Genomic DNA, 25,183 nt, shown 5'->3' with positions numbered 1-25,183 from the left:
TAGAGGTTTTTGCACTTGGGCTATCCCATTTCCTCACCTACTGCGTAGGTGAGAGCAAGAGGGATATAGTGTGCAAAAAATATTTTGGAGGTATAAAACAGCTAAAGTTTCATTTAACTTCTCTGAAAGTCTGTCATTTAATAAAAATGTGGCATGTATTAGTCAACTACAGTCACAATACAGTCATTATAGATTTCCCCTTCTGTGTTCATCCCGCCGAACACAAAACAGAGCAGTATGTCAGTCTGACTTTCCTCATGTGAGTCACCACCTTTGGTCACTCCTTTGTTGTTGGAATCCCCTTTCTCAGTATCACAGTTTAGAGTGACAGAATTTGAATCTTCTTTCTCAGAAGTACACATCACTGGCCACGGAATGACACACATGGAATGATCCAGTCGTCCAGGGGGTAGAAAAGTATCAAATTTAAGCAAGGTCCAATGCTGCTTTTCTATGTTAGAGAAAAGACAAACATACAAAGGCTCTGTGTTAAGAAATTTCCAGAAATGCTCAGTGATTTGCTATATCAGCCCTAACAGAAATAGGAAGCAACAGAAAAATCTACAGCGCCTGGGTGGTGCAGTTGGTTAGGTGTCTTGGAATCCTGGTTTTGGCTCAGGTCCTAATCTCAGGGTTGTGAGATTGAGCCCCATGTCCGACTCTGTGCTCAGTGTAGAGTGGGCTTGCGATAATCCCTCTCCCTCTGCCCCTCCCCTTCATGCTGTCTCTCTCTCTCTCTCTAAACTAAATAAATCTTAAAACAAAAAACAAAAAAATAATGGCTGCTGTTTTAATGACATCATTCCCTGAAGTTTGGCCTTTGTTCCTTTGGATTTAGATGTGGAGGGTAAAAACAAAGCACCTTGGTACTTTTCAAAGAACGGTCACATTTGCTTAAACATTTGTTTAAAGACCCACAGTGAACACCTGCTCACCTATGTGATACTGGTACATTGTACCCAGCGCTCCTGTGGGAGTCATCCCTCCGAAGATATACAGGCGTTTCCCCACAGCCACAGCTGAGTGGGCAGCACAGCCTGTAGGAGGTACCCCAGTGGGACTTAGCTTCTGCCACTGCATGTCACCTGCCAAGAGAAAGCAAGTGGGTACAACATGACCTAGAAGATGGATTCCACCTTCCCTGTCAGACTCCTGCAGTGCACAAACCGATCCACTCAGCACTCTGAGAGGTAATACAGCAAGGTTTAATGGGCGCAGAAATTACTTGAGGGACCTTCAAATTCTCTTTGGGTGTCCAGGGAGGGAGGAGGAGCTCAGTACTCCCTGGTTTTAGCAAGTATCTCAGATAAGTGGTCTGACATAAGTGGTCTTTGGAGCTTACCGAATAACAGGATATGATCTTTGGTGAGTGTCACCACTTACTAATTTGGAGCCCAGAAGGAGTCAAGTTCCACGTGGGTGCACGTTTTAAATACTAGCACTTCCTTAGAAAGCAAAGTTGGGAGTGCTGGCTAGGCACTTTAAACATTTTGCTTGCTCACAACAGTCCTCTGAAACTGATATTACATTTGCCTACTCTCTTTTTAATGGTGAAAAAACAGAATCAAAGACGGAGACACTTGTCCAAGACCTCACAGCTAGCAAGAGGCACAGCTAGAATGTGTGTCTACTCAGGTCTGATGCTAGAACCTGTGTTCTCAACACTGTAACGTGCTGCCTCAAGCACCTGCTCCCAACCTATTTTGGCAAGGATATTTGCATCTTTTCAAACAGGCATTGAAATGAGGCACAATATTCTTGCATTTTAGGTTTACAGAATTACCATGGTAGGAAAGGAAGAGAAATTGCCAGGAAGCAGTTCCTCAGCACAAGCGAGTAGGACTTTCTTTTTTAAAATACACATTAAGGAGCACCTGGGTGGATCAGTGGATTAAAGCTTCTGCCTTCAGCTCAGGTCACGGTCCCAGGGTCCTGGGATCAAGCCCCGCATTGGGCTCTCTGCTAAGCAGGGAGCCTGCTTCCTCCTCTCTCTCTGCCTGCTTCTCTGCCTACTTGTGATCGCTGTCTGTCAAATAAATAAATAAAATATTTTAAAAATAAAATAAATACACATTAAAACCCCCGTTGAGGGGTGCCCGGGTGGCCCAGTCGGTTCTGCCTTTGGCTCAGGTCATGATCCCAGGGACCTGGAATCAAGCCCCGTGTCTGGTTCCCTGCTCAGCAGGGAGCCTATATCTCCCTCTCTGTCTGCCCTCCTCTTCCCCCCTCCCCCACTCATTTTTTCTCTCTCTTTGTCAAATAAAGTCTTAAAAAACAAATAATTTAAAAATAAAGCCTCAGTTGACTGCTGCAAGGAACACCTCTGTGAAGATATTTTTCCATCTGTCAATTCAAGGCAGGGGCCCAGCATCTCAGAGTTGGAAGGGAGAATCACCCAGCCTAACCAGAATAAGAATCCCAACCAGTGTCACCTAGCCTCAGGTGTCACCAACCTAGAGAATCCTTTATTGGGCAAGATAGTCCAAAACACTGCATAGCAGTTCTCCTGCCTTCTGCCCACTGTTCTAATTCTTGTATTCTACAGTAACACAAAAGATATTCATTTGTTTGTCCATCCAAGGCATGCACTCATCACCCTCAATCTACCAGACACTGTGTTAAGTGCTGGAAATATACTGGGGAACAAAAGAGACATAGCCCCTGCCCTAAGGAAGCTCATAGTCTGAAAGAATGACCCAGAATAAGTCCAAGATCTCTAGGACACATCAGCCCTTCAGACCCCTAGAGACAATTCTCATGTTCTCCCTTTCTTCTATTTCTTCTGTGTGTGTGTGTGTGTGTAAGATTTATTTAAGAAGGAGAGAGAAAGGGAGAGCACGGAGGGAGAAGCAGGCTTCCCTCCTTGAGCAGGGAGCCCAATGTGGGACTCGATCCCAGGATCCAGAGATCATGCATGACCTGACCCAAAGGCAGATGCTTAATGGACTGGGCCACCTAGGTGCCCCCTCTTCCTGGTGTTTTTAACTATTTAGCATGGCTACCTCCAGACACATTCGAAGTTGTCCATGCCCCTCATGGGCACAGGGTTAATGGTTAATGCCAGACAGGGAATACAAAGAATAATGAATTTTAATGAAGGAGCAGGGTTGTTGGAAGCATAAGAGATAATTAATGGCTGGGTACATAGCAAGTACTCAGAAAGGGATTGCTTTCATTGGTTTTATTATTTATTATTATTCAGGCCACAATTGACAGAAATCTAGCCAAGATTCTGCTAGCTGGCCGGTTACCCACATTTAAGAACAGCGCTATATTCTATCAAAGCATATTTTATTTAATTTTAAGAAGACAAACCCCCATGCACTCTACCCTACTTACTTATATCAATGCAATGGAGATCATCATAGAATCTGTCCCCTGCCAAGCCTCCATGGATAAAGAGCTTTGTCCCTGCAGCCACCATCACATGACCATGCCGGGGGGATGGAGGTTTTCCAAGTGTTTCTGGCTGTGACCAGGTCATAGTGTCTAGAAAAGTAAATTCACGGACATCAGATGAAAAAGCTAGGAAGAAGAAGCTTCACTTCCCAGCAAAGAGACCTTGGGGTCATTCACTTCAACATGCCAACCCAAGCCAAGCCTCCCTTCTCCCACAGCCTATACAACCTCTGCCTGAACACTTCCGGGGCTGGAGAATTCACTACCTAACATGCCTGCCCCTTCTACTGGGCATTGGGAAACTATTCTTTGCTTTGGCCTGGAACTGCTCCAGAGTTCAAAAGAATGAGACTGCTTCTTCCATGACAGGCCTTCACAGTATATCTTTGACTGATTTGCTGGAAGCATGGGGGTAAAAAAAGACTACTTTCAAATGTAGCAGGGCCTGCTAAAGTGTCAGTATAGAGTAGGAGTCAGAACACGAGGTATGGAGTTAAAACTGGCTCATTTCATTGAACAACTTTGTGGCCTTATACCAGCGAATTCCCTAAGCTCTAGTTTTCACAGTTGTAAAATGGGGGTAAGCATACTACCTAGCTCTCAGGGTTAAAGTATGGATTAAATGAGATGATGTACATAAGGCATAGGCTCAGAGGAAGTACTCAGTGCATGAGAGTTTGTGTTAGAATTGCTATGGGTGGCATGTCTAAAGGTTGTTCATGGAGCCCCACTGTTTGAAGGAATACAGTTTGAAATAATCTAAAAAAGGTTTATGCACAAACACATTCATCATAGCATTGTTTGTAAGAGAGGAGAACTGAAAATAGCTTCAGTGCCTCAACAGGTTATTACTACAGTCATGCAGAACAGTATGTATTTATTAAAAATGTTGAAGACTGAGGCATGTAGCTGGCTCAGTCAGTAGAGCACGAGACTCTTAATCTCAGAATCAGTTCAAGGCCAACCCTGGGTGTGGAGCCTACTTAAAACAAACAAAAAGGGGCACCTGGGTGGCTTTGTGGGTTAAAGCCTCTTCCTTCAGCTCAGGTCATGATCCCTGGGTCCTGGGATGGAGCCCCAGGACGCCTGCTTCCTCCTCTCTCTCTGCCTGCCTCTCTGCCTACTTGTGATCTCTGTCAAATAAATAAATAAAATCTTAAAAACAAACAAATAAATAAAAATGGTGAAAACCTCCCAATCACAGGGAAAGTGCTTAAATGAAAAATATAGGATACAAATATTACATGTAGAATTATCTCTGCTATTTTTTAATTTTATTTATTTTTATTAAGTAGACTCTACGCCCAACCAGTCCCATGCTCTAGTGACTAAGCCAGCCAGGTGCCCCATCTCTGCTGTTTAAAAAAAAAAAAAAAGACTGTAAACACACTGAGAAGTGAATAATTTGGGAGTGATAGTATTTTATATATACAAATATATATAAAGCATATATATATGTGTACATTTTTTCCTCAATCCTTAGAGTTTCATGTATTCAAAACCAACATTAGTTAAAAACTTTAAAAACTTCCTTAAAAGATTTGCAAACAGAAAAGTCATATACTGTGATGTGTCTTCATTCTTCCAATTTTACTTTGGAAGTTTGAAATTTTGCTTATTCCATCTTCTCAAAAAAGGCTGCGTCTCTCTTGAAAAACACACATGAAAACTATTTTGGTCACGTTATTTGTAAATTTTTATTCATCAATGCCTACTAGTAAGAGGAAGAAATGCAAATAAATGCTCCTTACGTAAAAATCTGGCAAGAGGTCTCATAATTCCAAATGCTTACATCTTTTTCACCCAGGAACTCCACTCCTCAGCGTCTACTAAATGTTGGTAACATACACAAAAATTAATGTATATGCTCGCTGTCACACTGTCAGCAAAAAGTCAATCAGTAGGAAAATGAACGCAGAGCCTACCCACAGGATAGGCTCTGCAAGGAAACTGGTATTGACTTAGAAGACATCCATGTGTGTGATTAAATGAAGGGATCATCACGGTTCATCTTCCTGAAGGGCTCCCTGTACGCCAGCCACTCTACTATGCACCATATCACATTATCTCATTTAATCTTCCCAGCTCTTTTTAGTAGGCCCTATTGCTATCTCTATTTACAGATCAGTAAACTAAGACCTAGAGAGATTAAGAAGTAATATAGGAAGTGTGTGTCAGGTCTGGTCCTGAGTCCAGGTTCAGCAGCCTCAAAAATGCATGCTTTCACATACAGAGGTTGAGCCTCACCCCTGCAAACGTAAGCCGCAGAAATGTATTTATAATCTGATCCCCTGTGTGTGTTCCAAGGTTTCTGTATCATTTCAAAATTCGCAGAAAAGTCATAAATGTCCATTTACCCACATATGTCTGATTTATAAAGGCATAGGCAAGTCTAGGAGGAGACGTCGGGAGCTGCTAAGAGTGTTTCCCTCTGTTTGGGGAGTAGAAAGGAAAAGGCTAAAGAGGAAACTTTCGCTTTTTTTTTGCTTTATAAATTACACTGTTTAAATATTTTAAATTGGTCATTTATACCTTTTTAAATGCACATGTTGCTGTGGTAAGGGACACGTCGAAGACATCTAGAAGTGAGACACTCAGACAAAGTGTCATTTTCTAACCTCTGCCTCCTACATCAGGTAAGCTGTAGGCTGGGGTGGCTCTGACCTGGTACGTGGCAGCCCTAGGGGACCCGCCAGTCCATACTTGCGTCAAACACATGCAGCTTCACATCCTGCACGGGCTGGGCACCTCTCTCTCCGCCCCCAAAGACATACAGCTGGTTTCCAATGGCTGCAGAGGATGTGTGGAATGTTCTTGGGGAAGGCGGAGGACTGGTCACCTCAGGCACGGTCCAAGTCCTCGTTTCTGGTCCGGAGAGAAAAGGCAGGCACCTAAAATATCCAGGCTGACGGACCTCATATCTTGACTCTGAGGCTAGGCACAGTTACCTTCCACACCCCCACCCCCAAGGTGGACAGCAGAAGTCTAGGCGGGGTTCTCGTGCCAAGGAAATCAAGGAGGGGTAACAGGGGATACTGAGAATTTTCTCAGATAGAGTCAAATCCCCCAAGACTGAAAATTAAGAATGAGGTCAATTTGGTTTTAGACATCTTCCTTCAAACATCCTCTCTGAACGCTCTTCTCCTTTGCTGACTACCCTGGGCCCATTCAGAGCAGCTCAACACCTGCTAAAATTCTCTCCACTAATGGCTAGAACCAAATGTGCCAAATTTCCCAGACTATGTGGCCATTAAAAGAAAATAGATAAAGCAATCACAGTGTCAGTAGTAATAATAATAGCTCCTTCTAAATAGTCCGTACTAAGTAAATATTAGTTTCTCCATTTTTCAGATAAGGGAATTGAAGCAGAGACAGATGAAGTCATTTGTTTAAAGTGACATGGCTAGGGGCGCCTGGCTGCCTCAGTCAGTGGAGTGTGCAACTCTTGATCTTGGGGTTGTGAATATGAGATGCGCATTAGATGTGGAGATTTACTTAAAAAATAAAATCTACAATAAAATAAAATAAAGCTAATAAATGTCTGAGTTGGGATTCAGATTCCACTCAGTAATACCAAGGTCGATGTATTTTTCACTCTTCTGACTTGAGAATAAAATTGAACCACCTGGGGGAGATCCAAAGAAGCTTCTCTCTTTTTAGAATGCAGCATGAGTTTTATAGAAACAGATGCATTGATTGAGCCCCTTCCTTGTGCAGAAACCTTGTCCTTAGCATTTTGTCTGTCATCCCCACTCAGTTCTAGAAGGTGGCTGGAAAGCGGCCTCATTTTGTAGGCGATGGAACTGAAGCTCAGAAAATTTAAACCCTTCCCCCCAGGTAAGAGCGCTTGTGAGTAGCAGAGCAGAAGTTTGAACTCAGATCTGTCAAAAGTCCCATGCTCGTGCCACCACAACACCCCAGGAATTATTTCTTGCCTAGGAAATTCTATACCTTTTGTAAAGGTCTTTTTGTTGTTTTTTAAAGATTTTTATTTGAGAGAGAACCAGTGGGAAGATGGGGCAGAGAGAGGGAAGGAGAAGCAGGTTCCCCGCTGAGCAGGGAGCCTGACATGGGTCTCGATCCCAGGACGCTGAGATCATGACCTGAGCCAAACACAGATGCTCAACTGACAGAGCCACCCAGGTGCCCCTGTCAAGGTCTTCATTCAGCACCCAAAGTGCCACAGGAAGCATCTGTAATATGTATGGAACTCAAACACAAACCTGGAGATGAAACAAGTCTCAGCCTCTATCTAAAGCAAAATGTAATTATCTTGAGAGTTATGGATCTTGGAGAGCTTTTGGATCTTAGGGGGAGTTAGAAGGTACACATCCTCTGGGATCAGAAAATCCTGGCATTGTGTTGCTCCCACATCAAAACACCAGCACAAATAACCACAAAGGACTCCTAAACCTTTGAGCTAATGACTCACATTTTTCATATTTTTGGGACATCGTGTCAACTTATACTTTCTAGAAGAGGAAAGGGATCTGGTAGAAAATCAACTCCTCTGACAGAGGCTTTCTAAATTCTCTTTATTTTATTCAAATGGATACCATCATTGAAAATCAAAAGGCTGGGAATCCAGATTCCATCTGCTAAGCCATAGCTACATCAATCATTGTAATTACCGAGCATTAATTGTGTTCCAGATACCGAGTGAATTTACATCCTGGCCAAACTTAACAAGGTAAGACCTATGACTATCCCAATGGAACAGAAGACAAACTGTCTGCAAGCAAGCATCTTATTGACAGAGCACTGGGCAAGAGTGGACTGTCATGTGAAAAATGTTCAGGTTGCTCATTGTTAACAAAATGCATATTTAAATAATTAGATAAAAGTCTCTTGCCGGGGCATCTGGGTGGCTCAGTGGGTTAAAGCCTCTGCCTTTGGCTCAGGTCATGATCTCAGGGTCTTGGAATAGAGCCCCTCATCGAGCTCTCTGCTCGGCGGGGAGCCTGCTTCCCCCTCTCTCTCTCTGCCTGACTCTCTGCCTACTTGCGATGTCTCTCTCTCTGTCACTCTGTCAAATAAATAAATAAAATATTTTTAAAATAAAAAGATAAATTCAGGGGTGCCTGGCTGGCTCACTGGCAGAATGTCCAACTCTTGATCTCAGGATTATGAGTTCAAGCCCCACACTAGGCACAGAGATTACTTAAAAACAAAATCCAAAAAAAAAAAAAAAATCCTGGGGCGCCTGGATGGCTCAGTTGGTTAAGCAACAAACTCTTGATTTCAGCACAGGTCTTGAGCTCATGGTTGTGAGTTCAAGCCTCAGGGCTGTGAGTTCAAGCCCATGTGAGTTTAATCCCCATGTTCAAGGCCCAGGTTGTGAGTTCAAGTCCCACGAAAAATAAATAAATAAAATCTTAAAAATAAAAGATAATTTCAATGCCAGTCAGGAGTGAAAATGCACTATTAATCAGAGCTGGAGAGAGCAGCAGTTGGAAAACTCTGGACAGCAAGTCGGTAGCATGGATCAAAAGCCTTTAAGTTCACAGTGTTTTACTTCGGTCTTTTTTATTCTGGGCATGAATGCTTTTTTTTTTTTTAAATATTTTATTTATTTATTTGACAGATAGAAATCCCAAGTAGGCAGAGAAGCAGGCAGAGAGAGAGGAGGAAGCAGGCTCCTCACCGAGCAGAGAGCCCGATGTGGGGCTCGATCCCAGAACCCCGGGATCATGACCTGAGCCGAAGGCAGAGGCTTTAACCCACTGAGCCACCCAGGCGCCCCCTGGGCATGAATTCTAAGCAAATAATTGTCAATCACTTCTGAACAAAGATGTTCACACCTTGTTATTTACAATGGTAAAAATCTGAAAACAAACTTAGTGTTGTCACAAAATGGAGGATCATGCAGCCATTAAAAGTGATGTTAAAGCAAAGTTAATAGGAAACTATTTCTACAGTAACTATGAAATGAAAAGGAAAAAGGTACCATAGTGTAGAATTGAAATAGTATGAACTCAGGCTTACAAAAATGCAGAGAAATAAAAGAAAGGAAGCACAGAGAGAGGTTATCAGTACCCTGAATGTCATAGAATCGTGGATGTCTTCTGTCCGCTTTATACTTTTTTTCAAATATTTTACAATGAATTATGTTTATGAAAAGAAAACAACCCAAAATTTTTAACTACAATTTTTTTTAAACTACAATTTTTAACAAAAAGACAAGTCCACCTCCCCTGGGAAGTTCAGGAACATTCTCTCAGAAGAGATGTTCCTAAACTGTTTTGTCTGTGATAAAACTGCCAGTGAGGCGGGGCAGGAACTTTGCACTATTTGGCTAAAAGAAACATAAAAGGAGGATCTGTCAGGGCTTCTTAACTTTGGCACAATTGGCATTTGAGTCTAGATAACTCGGCATAATGGGGTGCTGTCCTGTGGATTACAGGATGGATAGCAGCATCTCTGGCTTCTGCCCACTAGATGCCAGTAGCAATCCCCCACACCCCAAGTTTGATCACCAAAAATGTGTCCAGACTTGGCCAAATGTCCCCTGGGGGACACAGTCACCCCCATTTGAGACCCCCTGATCTAGGTGACAGGTTCTAGGCTGGCTCAGTCACTGACTCCCTGGTGACTTTAGGAAACTCACTTCCCCTTGACCTGGCTGCCCACTTGGCAGAGCTGTTCTCGGAAGTTTCTTCCAGTTTTGGCTTTTAAGAACTTGATGGTTGTACATGGTATGAGGCGGGGTAGGGGGGATGTAATTCTGTTATTTTCAGATTCTGCTAGATGTTAAAATTCCTATTTTCAGGCACCTGGGTGGCTCAGTCAGTTAAGTGTCTGCGTTCAGCTCAGGTCATGGTCCCAGGGTCCTGGGATCGAGCCCTGCCTGCATCCGGCTCCCTGCTCAGCAGGGAGTCTGTTTCTCCCTCTCTCTCTAGCCCTCATCCCCTCTGATGCTCTCTCGCTTTCTCTCTCAAATAAATAAGTAAAATCTTTAAGAAAAAAATACAAAAAATGAAAATTCCGATTTTCTATGAGGTAAGCAAAGTTAAATGAATTATTCAGGACAATCCAAATGAGTTTTGCTCCAGGAAATGGAATCGGAATTACTTCTTTATTTAGGTAAATAAAAATAACTTTTGGCTACTTACCAGAATTAAGAACTTGCAGGCAATTGCGATTTCCTGACTGGTCAGCACCTCCAAACACCCAGATGGTATGAGGTGCACAAGAGGGAACGAAGCTGGCATGCTCATAACGGGGCAAGAGGCCCTCCACAGCGGCCAAATCCCACCGGTATGTTCCTAGAAGACATTTCACTCAGCCCCTGCATTGGAGCTGCCAACTGCTTCTATCGGTTGGCAGACTTGAGGGAGGGGAAAATGGTCAAAAGCGTAAGTGAACAATTATCAGGTCACTTGCAGGAGAATATGGTCAAATTCTAAAAAGTCCTATAATAGAAACTTCAGGGGTAATCTGCCTAGTCCAGAAACCCTTCTCTAGGGAAACTGTCCCCATTCTCCCAACCACCAGGGTAGAGATCCCAGAAGACCTGTTTGTATTACAAAACCTTGACTTTCTGGCTTCAGCTGATTGGTTCAAAGGTAGTCACTTGACCCAAAATAGGTCAATCAGAACCTCCCTCCAGAGAAGCTGGAATTCAAACAGATTTCTGAATTTCTTCTATCATGTGTGGAGAAAGAGCTAAAGTCAAAGTCCTGAGAAGAGAAAAGAAACACCAACATAAAGAAGTAGATCTCCCCAGAGAGAGTGAGGGAGAAAGTAGATGGGTTTTGATGGCTTTCCAATTCCTTTTTCTGCTCTCTCCTGAGGATAGGCTGTATTTCCTATGTTTAGATTCTTCCTTATTTTTCTGCCAGTTTAAGAGAATTTCTGTTACCTTCAACTAAACGATTTCTGGCTAAAACAAGCTCACAACTGCCAAGGGCAGTAAGCCATTATCCCCATTTTACAGGGCACTGAAGCCCAAATGGTTTAGACAGCTTAGCCAGGGTCACAAAGCTAGTACTAAGTCCCACCAAAACTGTATGTGATCTAAACAGTGAGTTTCTTGAGGGCAGGAAGAGATTTCACTTGCCTTTGATTTCCTAGTGCCTGGTGTAATTCAGATGTCTACATAGGAGGGAAGGTGGCAAATTGGGGGATGAGAACCCCCCTGAGAGGGGCATCTCTACTGTTGCCATGTAGACATGCAGGGCTACTGATGTCAGATCTCCCAAAATTATCAGAAGCCAAACCATTTCCATTTTTATATGTAGACCTTTGCACATTTGGTTGGTGAACAACTTAGATCAAAATAATAACAGCCATGTGACATGGACCTAACAAACTTGTATGTGGGCCACTGGTTTTCTTCTGCCTATTGCGTGTAGCCCAGGGTGGCTACCATTCATTCCTTCTTCATTCATTCATTCATCCATCCATTCATCTATCCACCCAAATACTTAAAAAGTACCTACTCTGGGGGGCCTGAGTAGCTCAGTCGGTTAAGTGTCTGACTCTTGATTTCGGCTCAGGTCATGATCTCAGGGACAGGAGACCCAGCCCCAAGTGGGGTTCTGCACTCAGAGCATGGAGCCTGTTTAAAGAATCTCTCCCTATCCCTCTCTTTCTGTACCCCACTCCCATTTGTGCCCTCACTCTCTCTCTAACAACAAAAACAAAAAAATTGAATTTTTAAAAAAGCACCTACTCTGTGCCAGACACTACGATAGTGGCTTGGGATACAATGCTGGATAATATAACTATGTTCCTTGTTTCCAAGGAACTTATACTCTTGTGGGGAAGACAGACAAAAAAGCAATCACATGGGATAAGAGCTGTGAAGGGGGAGAAGAATGGGAAAGCACAGAATACTGTGGAAATACAGAAGGTGGGCTGTCACATTGTGATTTATATTAAGCAATACATATGGGATCTTTGTCACTTCCAGGCACAGAGCTCTTAAGACCCTTGGAATTTCCAAAACTATAAGATTGAAAAGGTGTCTTATGTAACAAGAACCTGGATTTACGTTTATGAGGTGACTTCTGGAAAGCCCTAACGATGGGGACTGGTTGTCAAGGGAACTAACCATATGATTAGAAGTTTGGAATTTTCAGCCCCAGCCTCCCACCCCCACCTCTAGGAAAGGTAGAGGGGATAGAGGTTGAATCAATCACCAGTGGCCAGTAATTGAATCAATCATGCCTGTGTAAAGAAGCCTCCAGAAAAACCCAGAAGAAGGGGTTTGGAGAGCATCCAGGTTGGTAAACACAAGGAGGTGCTGGGAGACCGTGCACCTGTAGAGCATCTGGAAGCTCCGTGCCCTTCCCCCGTTCCTTGCCCTATGCATCTCTTCCATCTGGCTGTTGCTGAGTTATATCCTTTTATAATAAACCAGTGATCTAGTAAGTAAACGATTTTCCCAAGTTCTGTGAGCCACTCTAGCAAATTAATGGAACCCGAGGAGGGGATCATGGGAATCTTTGATTTAAAGTTGGTAGGTCAGAAGCACAGGCAGCAACCTGAACTTACAGTTAGTGTCTGGAGTGGGGAAGGGGTGAGAGAGTCATATAGGACTGGGCCCTTCACCTGAGGGATCTGATGTTAAGTCCAGGTGGATTGTGTCAGAAGTGAACCGAGTTGTGGGACACTCAGCAGGTGTTGCAGAATTGCTTCATGTGGGGGAAGATCCCCAGATATTTGGCGGCCAGCAATGAGGAACTGAGACTAGTGTTAAGAGGAGAGATACGAGTAGAAATGCCTAAACTAGTCCAGAAGCAGCAGGGAAATCTTCCTGATGGAAGTGATAGTTAATCTGAGATCTTAAAGATGAATAGTAGCTACGTGATAGGGAAAGGGAAGAGCCTTCCAAGCAGAGGAAACAATATGTGCAAAGCCTTGGAGACCAGAGATTTAGACAAGTCCAAGGAACTGGAGGATACTCAGTGTAGCAAATGCAGGTTTGGGAGAGCCAAGAAATGAGCTGGGAAAGCTTGAAACATGGGAGGGACATGGTCAGATTTGTATTTTAGATAGTACTCTCTGGCTAGGTATAGAAAATGCACTGTAAAGGGGTAAACTTGGAAACAGGGAGACCAGAGAAAAGGCTGTTGGAATGTTTAGTGGAGAAATAATAATGCTCGGACTGCAGTAGTAGTATGGGAAATGGACAGACACGGATGAAGATAGAGACACTTGAGACTTGGTGATTAATTGGATATGTGGATGGAAGACGAGGTAGATCCATCTATGTCTCCCAGAGGACTATTTGATGAGGGAATGGTTGAATGTTTAGGGCTCTAAACAGACACTGTGCACCCCCCCCCCCAAAAAAAGAAGCTACTGGTTGGGTGGATGTGTTCCAGAGATCTGCTGAGACCTTAGGGAATTCTCAGGGATGTTCATTTCCTCAGAGGACAACCCTGCTCTCTGGTGGGAACCGGTGTTCTGACAAATGCTCTGGTCATGGCCAGTGTAGCACAAGCTCTGCTCTTTGGCTACAGGACACCCGCCCCACAGGTGCTGGTCTTACCCAGGTCCAAGATGTGCACATCTGAGAAGCTCCTGTGTGGATCTGCTCCCCCAACAATGAAGACCTTCCCACTCTTGGCGTCACCAACTGGAGGTAAATAAGAACAGCTGTGGCCAACCCGAGCACAGGGGCTCTCTCCAGGCGGGGTCAAGGTGTACCTGCCAAAGGAGGATGTATTCAGGAGACCTGGGCAGCAGCGTGTTTTTTCCACTCCAGTGAAATACTCCCCCAGGATGAGGGCTCTAATACACACACACACACACACACACACACACACACACACACACACACTTTTCCCTGATTAATCACAGTACCTTGCATTTGCACATAACCTTGGACTTTTCAGTTTTGTCACTACTTCATCTCACGTTAGCCTAATGGGGATGCCCTGGACTAGTAACTGTCCCCACTGGGTAGACAGGGAAACTGAAAGCCAGAAAAGTTCAGTGGTGTGTCCTGGCATGAGATGGGAGTCGTGAGCATGGTTTATGAATTCAGGCAGACTGGGTTCAAGCCCCAGGTCAGATGCTTTTGAGACGTGTGACCCTTCGGAAGTCATTTAACCTTTCTAAATCCTCCTTAGTTTCCTCATTTGTAAAATGAGGATGGCAATAGTTCTTACCTGGGAAGGGTAAGATAAGGTCTTGTAACCCGTGTAGGGAGGGTCTCAATGAATGGTGGCTAGAGCTTCAGGTGCACTCACTCACATAGGAACCTACAGCCCTAGCTCTTTATCCACAAGCCCACAACGCATTGTCAAGTAATATCCTCCAGAATGTGCTGATTTTAAGAGCTTTCCCCGACTATTCATAAAGCTTGACCTGATAGAAGCCAGAGCTAGGACTCAAAAAAAATCAAATACGGGACCCATCCATCTCATTCTCTAAAGTTATTCTGAACATGACTGTGAAAACATACTTCAAACTTCCTGGTTGGAAAAGAAAATTCTGCAGCTGTTTCTCAGGCCCTGTCTCATTTGACCTCTCTGGCATCTGATGGTCCTGATTCTTCCCTCCTTCTTGTACCTTTCTCTTTACCTGGTTCCCCACATCTCTTCTTTTTGTTCTCTACCCATCTTTCTGGCTGCTCTTTTGTTTTTGTGCTCTGAATCTTCCCCACGAGCTGTCTCCTGAGGCTTAGTACCCTTGGATTCTCTTTGCTTCTCAGTCTCCGTTTGCTAACCTTATCAAGTTCATCGGCACTGATGGTCTCAGTTACCACCCACCTATATATTCATCAGTGATTTCCAAGTCTCCATTTCTTTTCCAGATCTCTCTTCTAATAACCAGATTCACACCTCCTATTATCACCTGAATGATTACCAACAATGTATCATGCCTGAGGCTAACTTCCTGACAACCCTGGTTTCCCTTAATCTGCACAAAACCCCTTTGAGGACAGTACTATTTTTTTTTTAAGATTTTATGTATTTATTTATTTGTCAAAGACAGAGAGAGAGAGTACAAGCAGGCAAAGTGGCAGGCAGAGGCAGAGAGAGAAGCAGGCTCCCTGCTGAGCTAAGAGACCAATGTGGGACTCAATCCCAGAACCCTGGGATCATGACCTGAGCAGAAGGCAGCGGCTTAACCGACTGAGCCACCCAGGTGGAGGACAGTACAATTATCATCATCTGCCTTTTACAGCTGAGGGCCCAAGACATCGAAAGATTAAATAACTTATCCAAGTGTACACAGCCACCCAGATGCCTGGAGAATAAGACAAAAAATTCCTGTCTTCAGAGCCCTTATGGATTAGTTGGGAAGAGAAATATTAAATGGGTAATTTCACAAATATCCATTTTATTTTAATTGTGCTATAAAAGAGTACAAGGAATATATTTATTGTATGACGACACATCATAAGGGGGCCTTAACCTGTATAAGGAAAGGTGGGAGAAGGAGGTGGTCAGAGAAGGCTTCCTGAAGAAGCATCATTTGAACTGAGAAATGAGTAGAAGTTAGCTGGACAAAGAGAGGGATGAAAGATGGAGGGAAAGAGTGACCCAGGTAGAGGCCAGTATCAGAGTTTGCAGTGCAAGGCGTGTTAAAGAAGAGAAAGAGAACAAAGGATGAGTTAGGGTACGTGAGATTGGAAAGACAGGCAGGGACAGATCATGCAAGGTCCAATGGGCCATTTGAAGGACTCTGGTTTTTATCTTAAGATCAAAGAGGCACAAGGGGTGCCTGGGTGGCTCAGTGGGTTAAGTATCTGCCTTTGACCTGGGTGATGATCTCAGGATCCTGGGTTTGAGCCCTGCCTTGGGCTCCCTGCTCAGTAGGGAGTCTGCTTCTTCTTCTGCCCCTCCCTGCTGGTGCATTCACACTCTGTCTCTCTCAAATGAATGAATAAAATTAAAAAAAAAAAAAAAGAGAGAGAGAGATCAGAGAGGCATGAAGGGTTTTAAACCAGGGAATGCCAGGATCAGATGTATGTTGGCTTGCTCTCCCAGTAGACACTGGGAAGCCGACCTGGAAGCAAGGTCCTACAGAAGCACTGCCTCCCCACTACAGACTTCTGTGAGCCCTGCTTCAGTGCTGACCACATTTCCTCACCATCACCTGCGCCAGGCAGCCCCTAGGATGTGGAGACTATTCGCCTCTGTACCTTCAGCACCTACACGGCAGCTGCCCCTGCGGGCCAGTCTTAGCTAAATAAAGGGTTGGTTAAGCCAGCAGCCGAGAAACAGTAAGGCCGGTGTCATCCCAATCCACTTCCCTAAAAATCTGAAAAGTGAGTCACAGCTTGAGGCAAGACACAGTGTTGGAGCTGAGACTGCCAGATGGTCAGTGCCTTACTCTTCCTAGAAAATGGATTTTAATAAAATCAATATCTGCTCTGCAATAATTATTACCCCACTATCTTTCCTCTGAAGACCTTTCCAGACAGTTTGAGTCTAATTACCAGCAACTACAGACAGTTTCATCTCTCCCGTTTTTCATAGATGATCAAATATGAAAGTAAACAACTTAACATGAAACAAAAACTCTTGTTTTTCTCTGTCTGAATCCTTCCTTACAGACCATGTTGCTTTCCTGGGCTTGTCTCCAGGCTCCAAGACTGGCAGCAGCTTCATGGTGTCCTCTGCATAAGAAAGAAAGGCACTTTTTAGACATTTTAGATTATCTTCCACCTAAAACACAGAACAAATCAGGTCAGTTTCTTCCTTAAAAACTTTCCTTTTGGGCACCTGGGTGGCTCAGCGGGTTAAGCCTCTGCCTTCGGCTCAGGTCATGATCTCAGGGTCCTGGGATGGAGCCCCACATCGGGCTCTCTGCTCAGCGGGGATCCCGCATCTCCCTCTCTCTCTGCCTGCCTCTCCCTACGTGTGACCTCTCTGTCAAATAAACAAATAAAATCTGAAAAAAACACCCCAAAACAAAAAAAACTTTCCTTTTGATGTGCCAATTCCTAGGGCCTGATTAATTTGAATAAGCATTACCAACCCTTTGATATAAAGTTATATTCGGGAGGCAAATATAATACAACTTTATTAACACAATTATACAAGGTTTTTGGTTAAAGTTTTCTGTGTATCTGTGATTTTCATGGAGAAGGGGCATATACAAAAGAATTTTCAGGGGGACACCTGGGTGGGTCAGTTGGTTAAGTATCTGCCTTCAGCTCAGGTCATGATCCCAGGGTCATGGGATCGAGCCCTGCATTGCGCTCTCTGCTTAGTGGGGAGCCTGCTTCTCCCTCTACCTACTGTTCCCCCTCCTTGTGCGCTTCTCCCTCTTCCTGTTGGTCCCCCTACTGGTATATTCGTGCTCTCTCTGTCAAGTAAGTAAAATCTTACAAAAATTTTTTTTCAGGGGCCATAAAATATTCACACTCATGAAAAGATAAAATATTTAGTTTTATTTATTTTTTTAAGGTTTATTTCTTTTAATAATCTCAATGTCATACATGGGACTCGAACTCATAATCCGGAGATCAAGAGTCACATGTTCTTCCAACTGAGCGAGCGAGGCACTCCAAAAGATAAAATATTTTATTTTATTTTATTTACATTTTAAAGATTTATTTATTTGGGGAGGGGAGCAGAGGAATAGGGAGAAGTCCCAAGCCAACTCAGTGTGTAACCTGAAGGTGGGGGGCTGGATCCCATCACTCCAGAGATCACCACCCCAGCTGGAAACCAAGAGTTGGAGGCTTAACAGACTATACCACCCAGACACCCCAAACAAAATATTTTAAAAGGCTGGGAAATACTGAACTCTGGGATAAATCCTGGCCTCAGCGTGGATTTCAAAGCCTTCTGGACTCAACCTTCTTCTCAGGAACTCAGCTCCACACTTCTTGCTATAGTGCCCTATTGTTGTATGTGTTGTTTCTAACATGGCGGTCCCTTTCATATCTTGTATCTTTTTTTTAAGATTTTATTTATTTATTTGACAGGGAGAGAGATCACAAGTAGGCAGAGAGGCAGGCAGAGAGAAAGAGGGGGAAGCAGGCTTCCTGCTGAGCAGACAGCCGGATTGGGGGGGTGGAATGCGAAGCTCCATCCCAGGACCCTGAGATCATGACCTGAGCAGAAGGCAGAGGCTTAACCCACTGAGCCACCCAGGCACCCCCATATCTTGTATCTTGTGCTACCTCCCCTACCTGAAATGTCTCTTCCAATCGTGTCAACTAGGAAAATCCCAATGAACCTCCAAAGCTCAGGTCAAACGTACCTCCCCACCCCCCTTCTCGGTGTAACCTTCCCTGATTTGTTGCTTTCCATTTACATCCTCAAGTTACTTCCTTCTCCCTCTGCAGGTTATCCGGCCACCATCATTGCAGGGATCACCCTGAAGGTAATTATCTATTTAAAGGTCTCTAGTTTATTTTTATTTATTTTTTTTAAAGGGTTTTTTTTTTTAAAGGTTTTATTTATTTATTTGACAGACAGAGATCACAAGTAGGCAGAGAGGCAGGCAAAGAGAGAGGAGGAAGCAGGCTCCCTGCTGAGCAGAGAGCCCGACGTGGGGCTCGATCCCAGGACCCTGGGATCATGACCTGAGCCGAAGGCAGAGGCTTTAACCCACTGAGCCACCCAGGTGCCCCTAAAGGTCTCTAGTTTAGATTCTGCACTAAATTCCAACAGAACTGGGCCTCTCAGATTCATCCAGAGAACCTACCAATGGACTCGGCTTAGAGTAGAACTGAGGGATGAGTGAAGAAAATGGATGAGATTCCTGGGAGATAAATGGATAAATTCATCCTTTGGCCTAAGCCCCTGGCCACGGTCCGCAAGACCCAGTGGGGTAAACTTCGAATGGGCGGGGACTTCCTACAGCCACCCCTGCCAGTCCCATCCCCCAGTCTCATCCCCGCGTGGCAGCGATAGAGGACAGGAGTCTGGATCGAGAGAGCACAGGCTGGTTCCCTTCCGTCATTGTCGCCGGGCCGGAGTCCAATCGCACCCTCCCCAGGGCTCTCCACCAGGCCCGGGCCCACTACCCTAGAGGATGGGACCTCCCCCGCCCAGGATAGCTTGAGACCCACCGCCCGGAGAATCCCAGACCCTGACCGCATTACCTGCGGCAGCTAAGGACGGTCCCGGTTGTGGCTCCGCCCTTAATGTGGGCGGGGCTTCCAACTTCGCCCCTCCCCCAGACCCGGAAGAGCCCAGCGGCCAACCGCTCTCCAGCTCTCGGCTCCCAGGACCCGGCCTCCAGGGCGCGCCCTTGTGAACCGTACCAGGAGAGCTCCTCCTCGCCCTTCCCGAGTGTCGACCAGGCCGAGCGAGTCTCGGGAACTGAAGTGGCTGGCCGTCCCTGGGGCCGTTCCTCCCCGGCAGTGTAAATAAGCCAGGGCTACTTGGAAACGATTTACAAGCGAAATGCCGGGGGCTGGGCATCCACTTGGAAGACCCAAATTCCTTTAGCAGCAGGGCTAGGATGTTTTTAGTTACAGCGGCTGCTGGAAACGGTTTTTGAAAGGGAGAGTTAAAGATGCTTTTCTAGGTGTGAAATCTCCCTGCGTGGTCCTTAGGCCACTTCAACCTTTGGTGCCTTAAACAGCCGACTCCATAATTAACGTTAGTGACTATGGCAGGCACTATACTGAACCAAATGTGGCCTCTGGACTCCTGGAGTTTACAGACTAACAGAGAGACAGAAAAACAAATAACTAGGTACATGTGCAAAAAGTGCAAGGAATACAAAGTTCATCAATGAGAGTATTCTTGGGGAAGTTACTTTTCTCTGGGCCTCAGTGTCACCCATCTGGGAAAATGGAGCTATTAAGATTTCTGTCACAAGGTTATGGGGCAGAATACATGAGCTAATGAATACAAAGGGCTCAGTGCCCAGTGGCCAGCACAGAGTTGGTCTTCTGTAGAGTGTAATGCTTTTTTTTTTTTTTTAAGATTTTATTTATTTACTTGACAGAGATCACAACTAGGCAGAGAGGCAGGCAGAGACAGAGAGAAGGGGAAGCAGGCTCCCTGATGAGCAGAGAGCCCCATGTTGGGCTCCATCCCAGGGTCCTGGGATCATGACCTGAGCCAAAGGCAGAGGCTTTAACCCACTGAGCCACCCAGGTGCCCCAAGTGTAATGCTATTCTTAGCTATAAATGAAGTTTAGACACCAGTCCTGACTGCTCATTTGCCTTACCTCTGGTCTCCATAACCATAGTTCCCCTGCAGCTTTCCCAAAAAATGGAGACGTGGCTCACCTATGTCTATGTTCCAGGAGCCCCACAATCATTTAGTAAGACTGAAACCAGTTGCTGTGTTCTAGGAAATAGAAGAAAAGCTAAGGAAAGAGACCACAGGAGCTCCTCAAGAGTAGAGCTATAGTACCCTAGTGGCCACCAGACTGACATGCTTGGGTTCAAATCCAGGCTCTAGCATTTACCATGTGACCCTGACATTTGGCAAGTCCACTAACTTCTCTGAGCCCCAGTTTCCTCATCTCTAAAATGGGGATGGTAATACCTCGAATACCAATTCTTTGAAATTATAACAGGAATTTATTGACAAAGTGGAATTTGAGGTCTGCTGCTCTTCTCACAGCTCAAATATCCTGATTCCAACACCTGAAGTCTTCATGAGTTCCCATATTAATGGAAAAATCTCCAATGCTGTCTGCCACAGAGGATTTTAGGAATATCCAGTAATTCTGGGGGCAACTGGGTGGCTCAGTCAGTTAAGCATCTGTCTTCGGCTCGGGACATGATCCCTGGGTCCTGGGATGGACCATTGTTGTGTCAGGCTCCCTTCTCAGCAGGGAGCCTGCTTCTCCCTCTTCTCCCCACTTGTGCTCCCTCTTGTTATCTTTCTTTGTCCCTCTCTCAAATAAATAAAATCTTAAAAAAAAAAGTAGTCAGTAACTCAGTAATTCTGCTCTCCTAAAGGAAAGAAAACTAGGACTAGATTGGCTCTGCCACATGTTCATGCACATCTAGATGGAGATTTTTGCTCAGAGCTGCAGAATGCTCTGTTGCATCCTGTGTCTTTTGGCTAGCTCCATTTTAGGGTGCCAAACTGGGGTTGCACATAAGAAAAACTGGAAAAGGTTTGTGGGCAAAGTAGCGACCACTTTTCTTTGTGAGCTCTATGCTTTATACTAGAAATTACATTCAGAAATTGCTGTAAGGAACTTTTTTTTTTTTTTTAAGATTTTATTTGTTTATTTGACAGACAGAGATCACAAGTAGGCAGAGAGGCAGGCAGAGAGAGAGGAAGGGAAGCAGGCTCCCTGCTGAGCAGAGAGCCCGATGCGGGACTCGATCCCAGGACCCTGAGATCATGACCTGAGCCGAAGGCAGCGGCTTAACCCACTGAGCCACCCAGGCGCCCTGGAAGGAACTTTTGAGATCTGTTTTTAAAATGGAAATGGAGGCCCAGAGAATTTAAACTGATTAGCCTACATAAATGGCAAAACCAGGAGCCTAGATTTCCTCCTTTGCCAAAGGAAAACTAAGAATACATTCCAGTCAGCAATTTCTGCACAGTTTCCAAAATAAATGACCAATGTGTCTATCACCTCTTCTAAGAGGTCACCCAACACTCTGAAGGATGCTTCCTTATTTCTCTCTGCTGTGTATATCAAGAGTGAGGTTTACTGAATGGGGTGGGGCTACAGGGGGGAGTTTACCAGATGATTTGGTAATGTGAGAACTGCCACCTGTGATACCATCCACTTTCATTAGCTACCTGTTCACTGACTTATCAGCAAGGAAAGCAATGATGCTGATGTCATCTCTCTTTCAACCATATTATAATTTGTAAAGAACAGTCATGTCCATCTCCTTACTTATCTTCCTTCCCAGTTCTGAGAAGGTATCTTAAGTAGGATTAATTTTCACTTACTGAGGTTCACAAAGCTAAAAAGTGAATTGCCAGCTTTCTAAAGAGGACTGTATTAATAATTTTAAAAAGCCAAAAACAATAGCATCTTTTCCTCATTTGGAATTCTTTCTCCAAGAAATTCTGAACATGTCATCCTTACACTTTTTCCCTCCTAAAATCTTAAATGTTACCTCTTCAGAAAGGCCTTTCCTATCCACATAATACTAAGAGCTAACATTCACGTTGCACTCACTCTGTACATAATATCATTAAGCCCTTTCTATATAACACTAACTCTATTAAACCTTAGTACAAGCCTATAAGGTGTTATTCTTATCTTCTGCATACAATATGATGACAGTTATTATCTCCATATAGAAGCCAAGAAAACTAGAGTACAGAAAGGATAAATAACTTTGCCAAAGTCACACTCTGAGTAATAGAGCCTGGACTTGAACTCTGGCCAGCTGGTAATACAGTTTGCACACTTTACCTCTACTATATTGCCAACCTAAAGTAGGCCTCTTCCACTCCATTTTTCTTACAGTACCCTTCTTTCCCTTTTAGACACGAATCACACTTTGCAATTAGGATTTGCTCATTTATATTTATTCTGTTTGTCTTTGTCAGACTGTAAGCTCCATGATGGCAAGGATCATATCTGTCTCATTCATGTTGTAAGTGCTATATAAATATTTGTTGAACAAATGAAGAAATATGTGCTGTGGATGTCATTAATTCTGCAGCAAACTTTTAAAAATTAATTTTAGGGGTGCCTGACTGGCTCAGTCTATAGAGCATTTGACTCTCGATCTTTGGGTTGGGTTCAAGCCCAATGGCGGGTGTAGAGATGACTTAAAAATAAAATCATCAGGGGCGCCTGGGTGGCTCAGTCATTAAGCATCTGCCTTTGGTTCAGGTCATGATCCCGGGGTCCTGGGATGGAGCCCTGCATTGGCTCCCTGCTCAGAGGGAAGCCTGCTTCTCCCTCTCTCAGTCCTTCAGCTTGTGTTCCCTCTCTCGCTGTCTCTCTCTTTCTGTCAAATAAATAAATAAAATTTAAAATAAAATCTGGGTGCCTCGGTCAGTTGTGTGTCTGCCTTCAAGTCAGGTCATGATCTCAGGACCTTGGGATCAAGCTCCGCATCAGGCTCCCTACTCGGTGGGGAGCCTGCTTCTCCCTCTTCCTCTGCAGCTCCCCCTCCTTGGTCTCTCTCTCTGTCAAATAAATAAATAAAAATCTTTAAAAAAATTAAAAAATCTTCAAATAAAATTTAAAAAAATAATAATTTTGGAGGTGCCTGGGTGGCTCAGTCAGCTGGGAGTCTGACTCTTGATTTCTGCCACGGTTGTGATCTCAGGGTCGTGAGATTGAAATTTTAAATATTTTATTTATTTATTATTCATTTATTATTTGTTCATTATTTATTATTTACTATCATTTATTTCTATATTATTCGTTTATTATTATTTAAGGATTTTATTTTAAATTAATCTCCACACCCAATATGGGGCTTGAACTCACAACCCTGAGATCAAGAGTCGCATGTTCCACTGACTGAGCCAGCCAACCCCCCCAAACTCCCTCTACCCCAACAAAATACACTTTAAAGTAAGAGGATTCAGGCCAGGGCCATTTGAACAACAAATATTTTTGAGCACTTGCTACTACTAGATTATTCAAGTCTCCTAACTGGTCTCTCATCTGCAGCCGTCCTAATACAGTCATAGAGATCCTTTTAAAATGAGTTTTGCATGTTACTCCTCTGCTCAAAACCCTGCAGAACAAAATCCCCATTAGATTAAAAGTAAAAACGTTCTTTTCTCTCATCCCTTCTCCTCTTGCTTCAACGGCACTAATCTTGCCATTTTCAATATTCCATCTAGATATGCTTCCCTCTCTGGGCCTCTTGTGTTAGCCTTTTCCTTCTGATTGCCCTCAAGCATCTGAATGGCTAATCCCCTACCTCTTTATTGGTTCTTAGAAATGCATCACGCCATCTCCCTTACACTGTGATCTTTCTTCCTTCTCTCTAGCACTTATCACTTCCTAATATGCTATACAGTTATTATTTTATGTTCTGCCTCCTCTTCTAGAATGTAGTTACAGATTGAGGATAGAGATCTTTGTTTATTTTGCTTTCCAAATATCCTAAGTGCCTACAGCTGTACCTGGCATATAATTGGTGTTCAATAAATAGCTGCTAAATGAACTACTGTTGAAGTTATACTTAGTGCCAGGTCCTGTTTTTCTTTTCTTTTTTTTTTTTTTTTTTTTTGCTGTTGTTCGTTTGTTTTTGTTTTTCTTCTTTGACGATAGAACAAAAGACTCCCTGCGCTCATGAGACTCACACCGAAGCATATTTAAACCAGGTAGACCTATGTTCGGGTCTCTGTTCCCCTGCCTAGTCCCTGTGCGTTATAGGTCAAGTTACTTAACCTCTCTGAACCTTGCTTTCCTATTAATTGTTATGAGAATTAAACGGAAAAACAGCATTTATATAGCACTTAGCCTAAGAAACCCGTAATGAGTGTTTCCCTCCCCTCCGGGGCTGCAAGACTGGTATCCTGATGTCTCTGCTACAGGCTTAGGCAAGGTTTTCACAAGGACTTTCAAAGGTACAAATAGGTTAACTACGCCCAGGCTTACCCAATTTTTAACTGAAGAAGTTCTGGTGAGAGGATGCTTAAAAGAGTCGAAGTGAGAAACTAAGGAATGGCTAGGGTCATCTCCTTTTTTTTTTTTTAATCAGAAAAGCCTCGGTGGGCCCATTGAAGTTAAAGTATAAAGGAAGGGAAGGGGAGAAAAAGTGGGGCTAACTGGCCACAACTGCAAACTACAAAGCCGAGTACTCCCCGCGGCAGAAAACTACGGGTCCCAGCAGGATTCACTGTCTGGACCCGGGGTGCCTCCAGGGAGCTGCAGCCTGGTTCCGCTGGAGAGAGCGTGGGGCGTGCGGAGTCAGCGGGGAGAATCGGATCAAATTTTACGCCGCTGCGCAGA

At 44.1% G+C, this 25,183-nt stretch overlaps 1 protein-coding gene across 3 annotated transcripts; it reads right to left on the bottom strand.

Annotated features, from left to right (window-relative positions):
- Nucleotides 1–112: 112 nt before the first annotated feature.
- On the bottom strand, nucleotides 113–19,454 carry RABEPK (Rab9 effector protein with kelch motifs). 3 transcript variants are annotated; one of them, XM_032865846.1, is made up of 8 exons: nucleotides 19,421–19,454; nucleotides 16,918–16,978; nucleotides 13,898–14,055; nucleotides 10,512–10,664; nucleotides 6,103–6,264; nucleotides 3,340–3,489; nucleotides 936–1,085; nucleotides 113–451 (listed from the first exon to the last, which is right to left on the bottom strand). In XM_032865846.1, the coding sequence occupies exons 2-8, from the start codon at nucleotides 16,968–16,970 to the stop codon at nucleotides 159–161; spliced, it is 1,119 nt and encodes a 372-aa protein (XP_032721737.1). In that variant the 5' UTR covers nucleotides 16,971–16,978; nucleotides 19,421–19,454; the 3' UTR covers nucleotides 113–158. The 3 variants fall into 3 exon arrangements, with proteins under 3 accessions (XP_032721737.1, XP_032721738.1, XP_032721739.1); XM_032865847.1 differs by lacking the exon at nucleotides 936–1,085; XM_032865848.1 differs by lacking the exon at nucleotides 6,103–6,264.
- Between the last annotated feature and the right edge of the window lie 5,729 nt (nucleotides 19,455–25,183).

The sequence above is a fragment of the Lontra canadensis genome, unplaced genomic scaffold, assembly GCF_010015895.1.
Source record: "Lontra canadensis isolate GAN:19392208 unplaced genomic scaffold, GSC_riverotter_1.0 scaffold30, whole genome shotgun sequence".
Classification (NCBI taxonomy): Eukaryota; Metazoa; Chordata; class Mammalia; order Carnivora; family Mustelidae; genus Lontra; species Lontra canadensis.
This window is presented reverse-complemented; position numbering and strand designations above follow the sequence as displayed.

Bases quoted from the DNA above. Each gene is read 5' to 3' on its own strand.
- RABEPK (XM_032865846.1), bottom strand. From the start codon at position 16,970: ATGAAGCTGCTGCCAGTCTTGGAGCCTGGAGACAAGCCCAGGAAAGCA. The intron at 6,265-10,511 runs GTAAGTAGCCAA...TCTCCGGACCAG, and splicing joins CCTGCAAGTTCTTAATTCTG to AAACGAGGACTTGGACCGTG. The intron at 3,490-6,102 runs GTATGGACTGGC...TTACTTTTCTAG, and splicing joins GCTGCATGTGTTTGACGCAA to ACACTATGACCTGGTCACAG.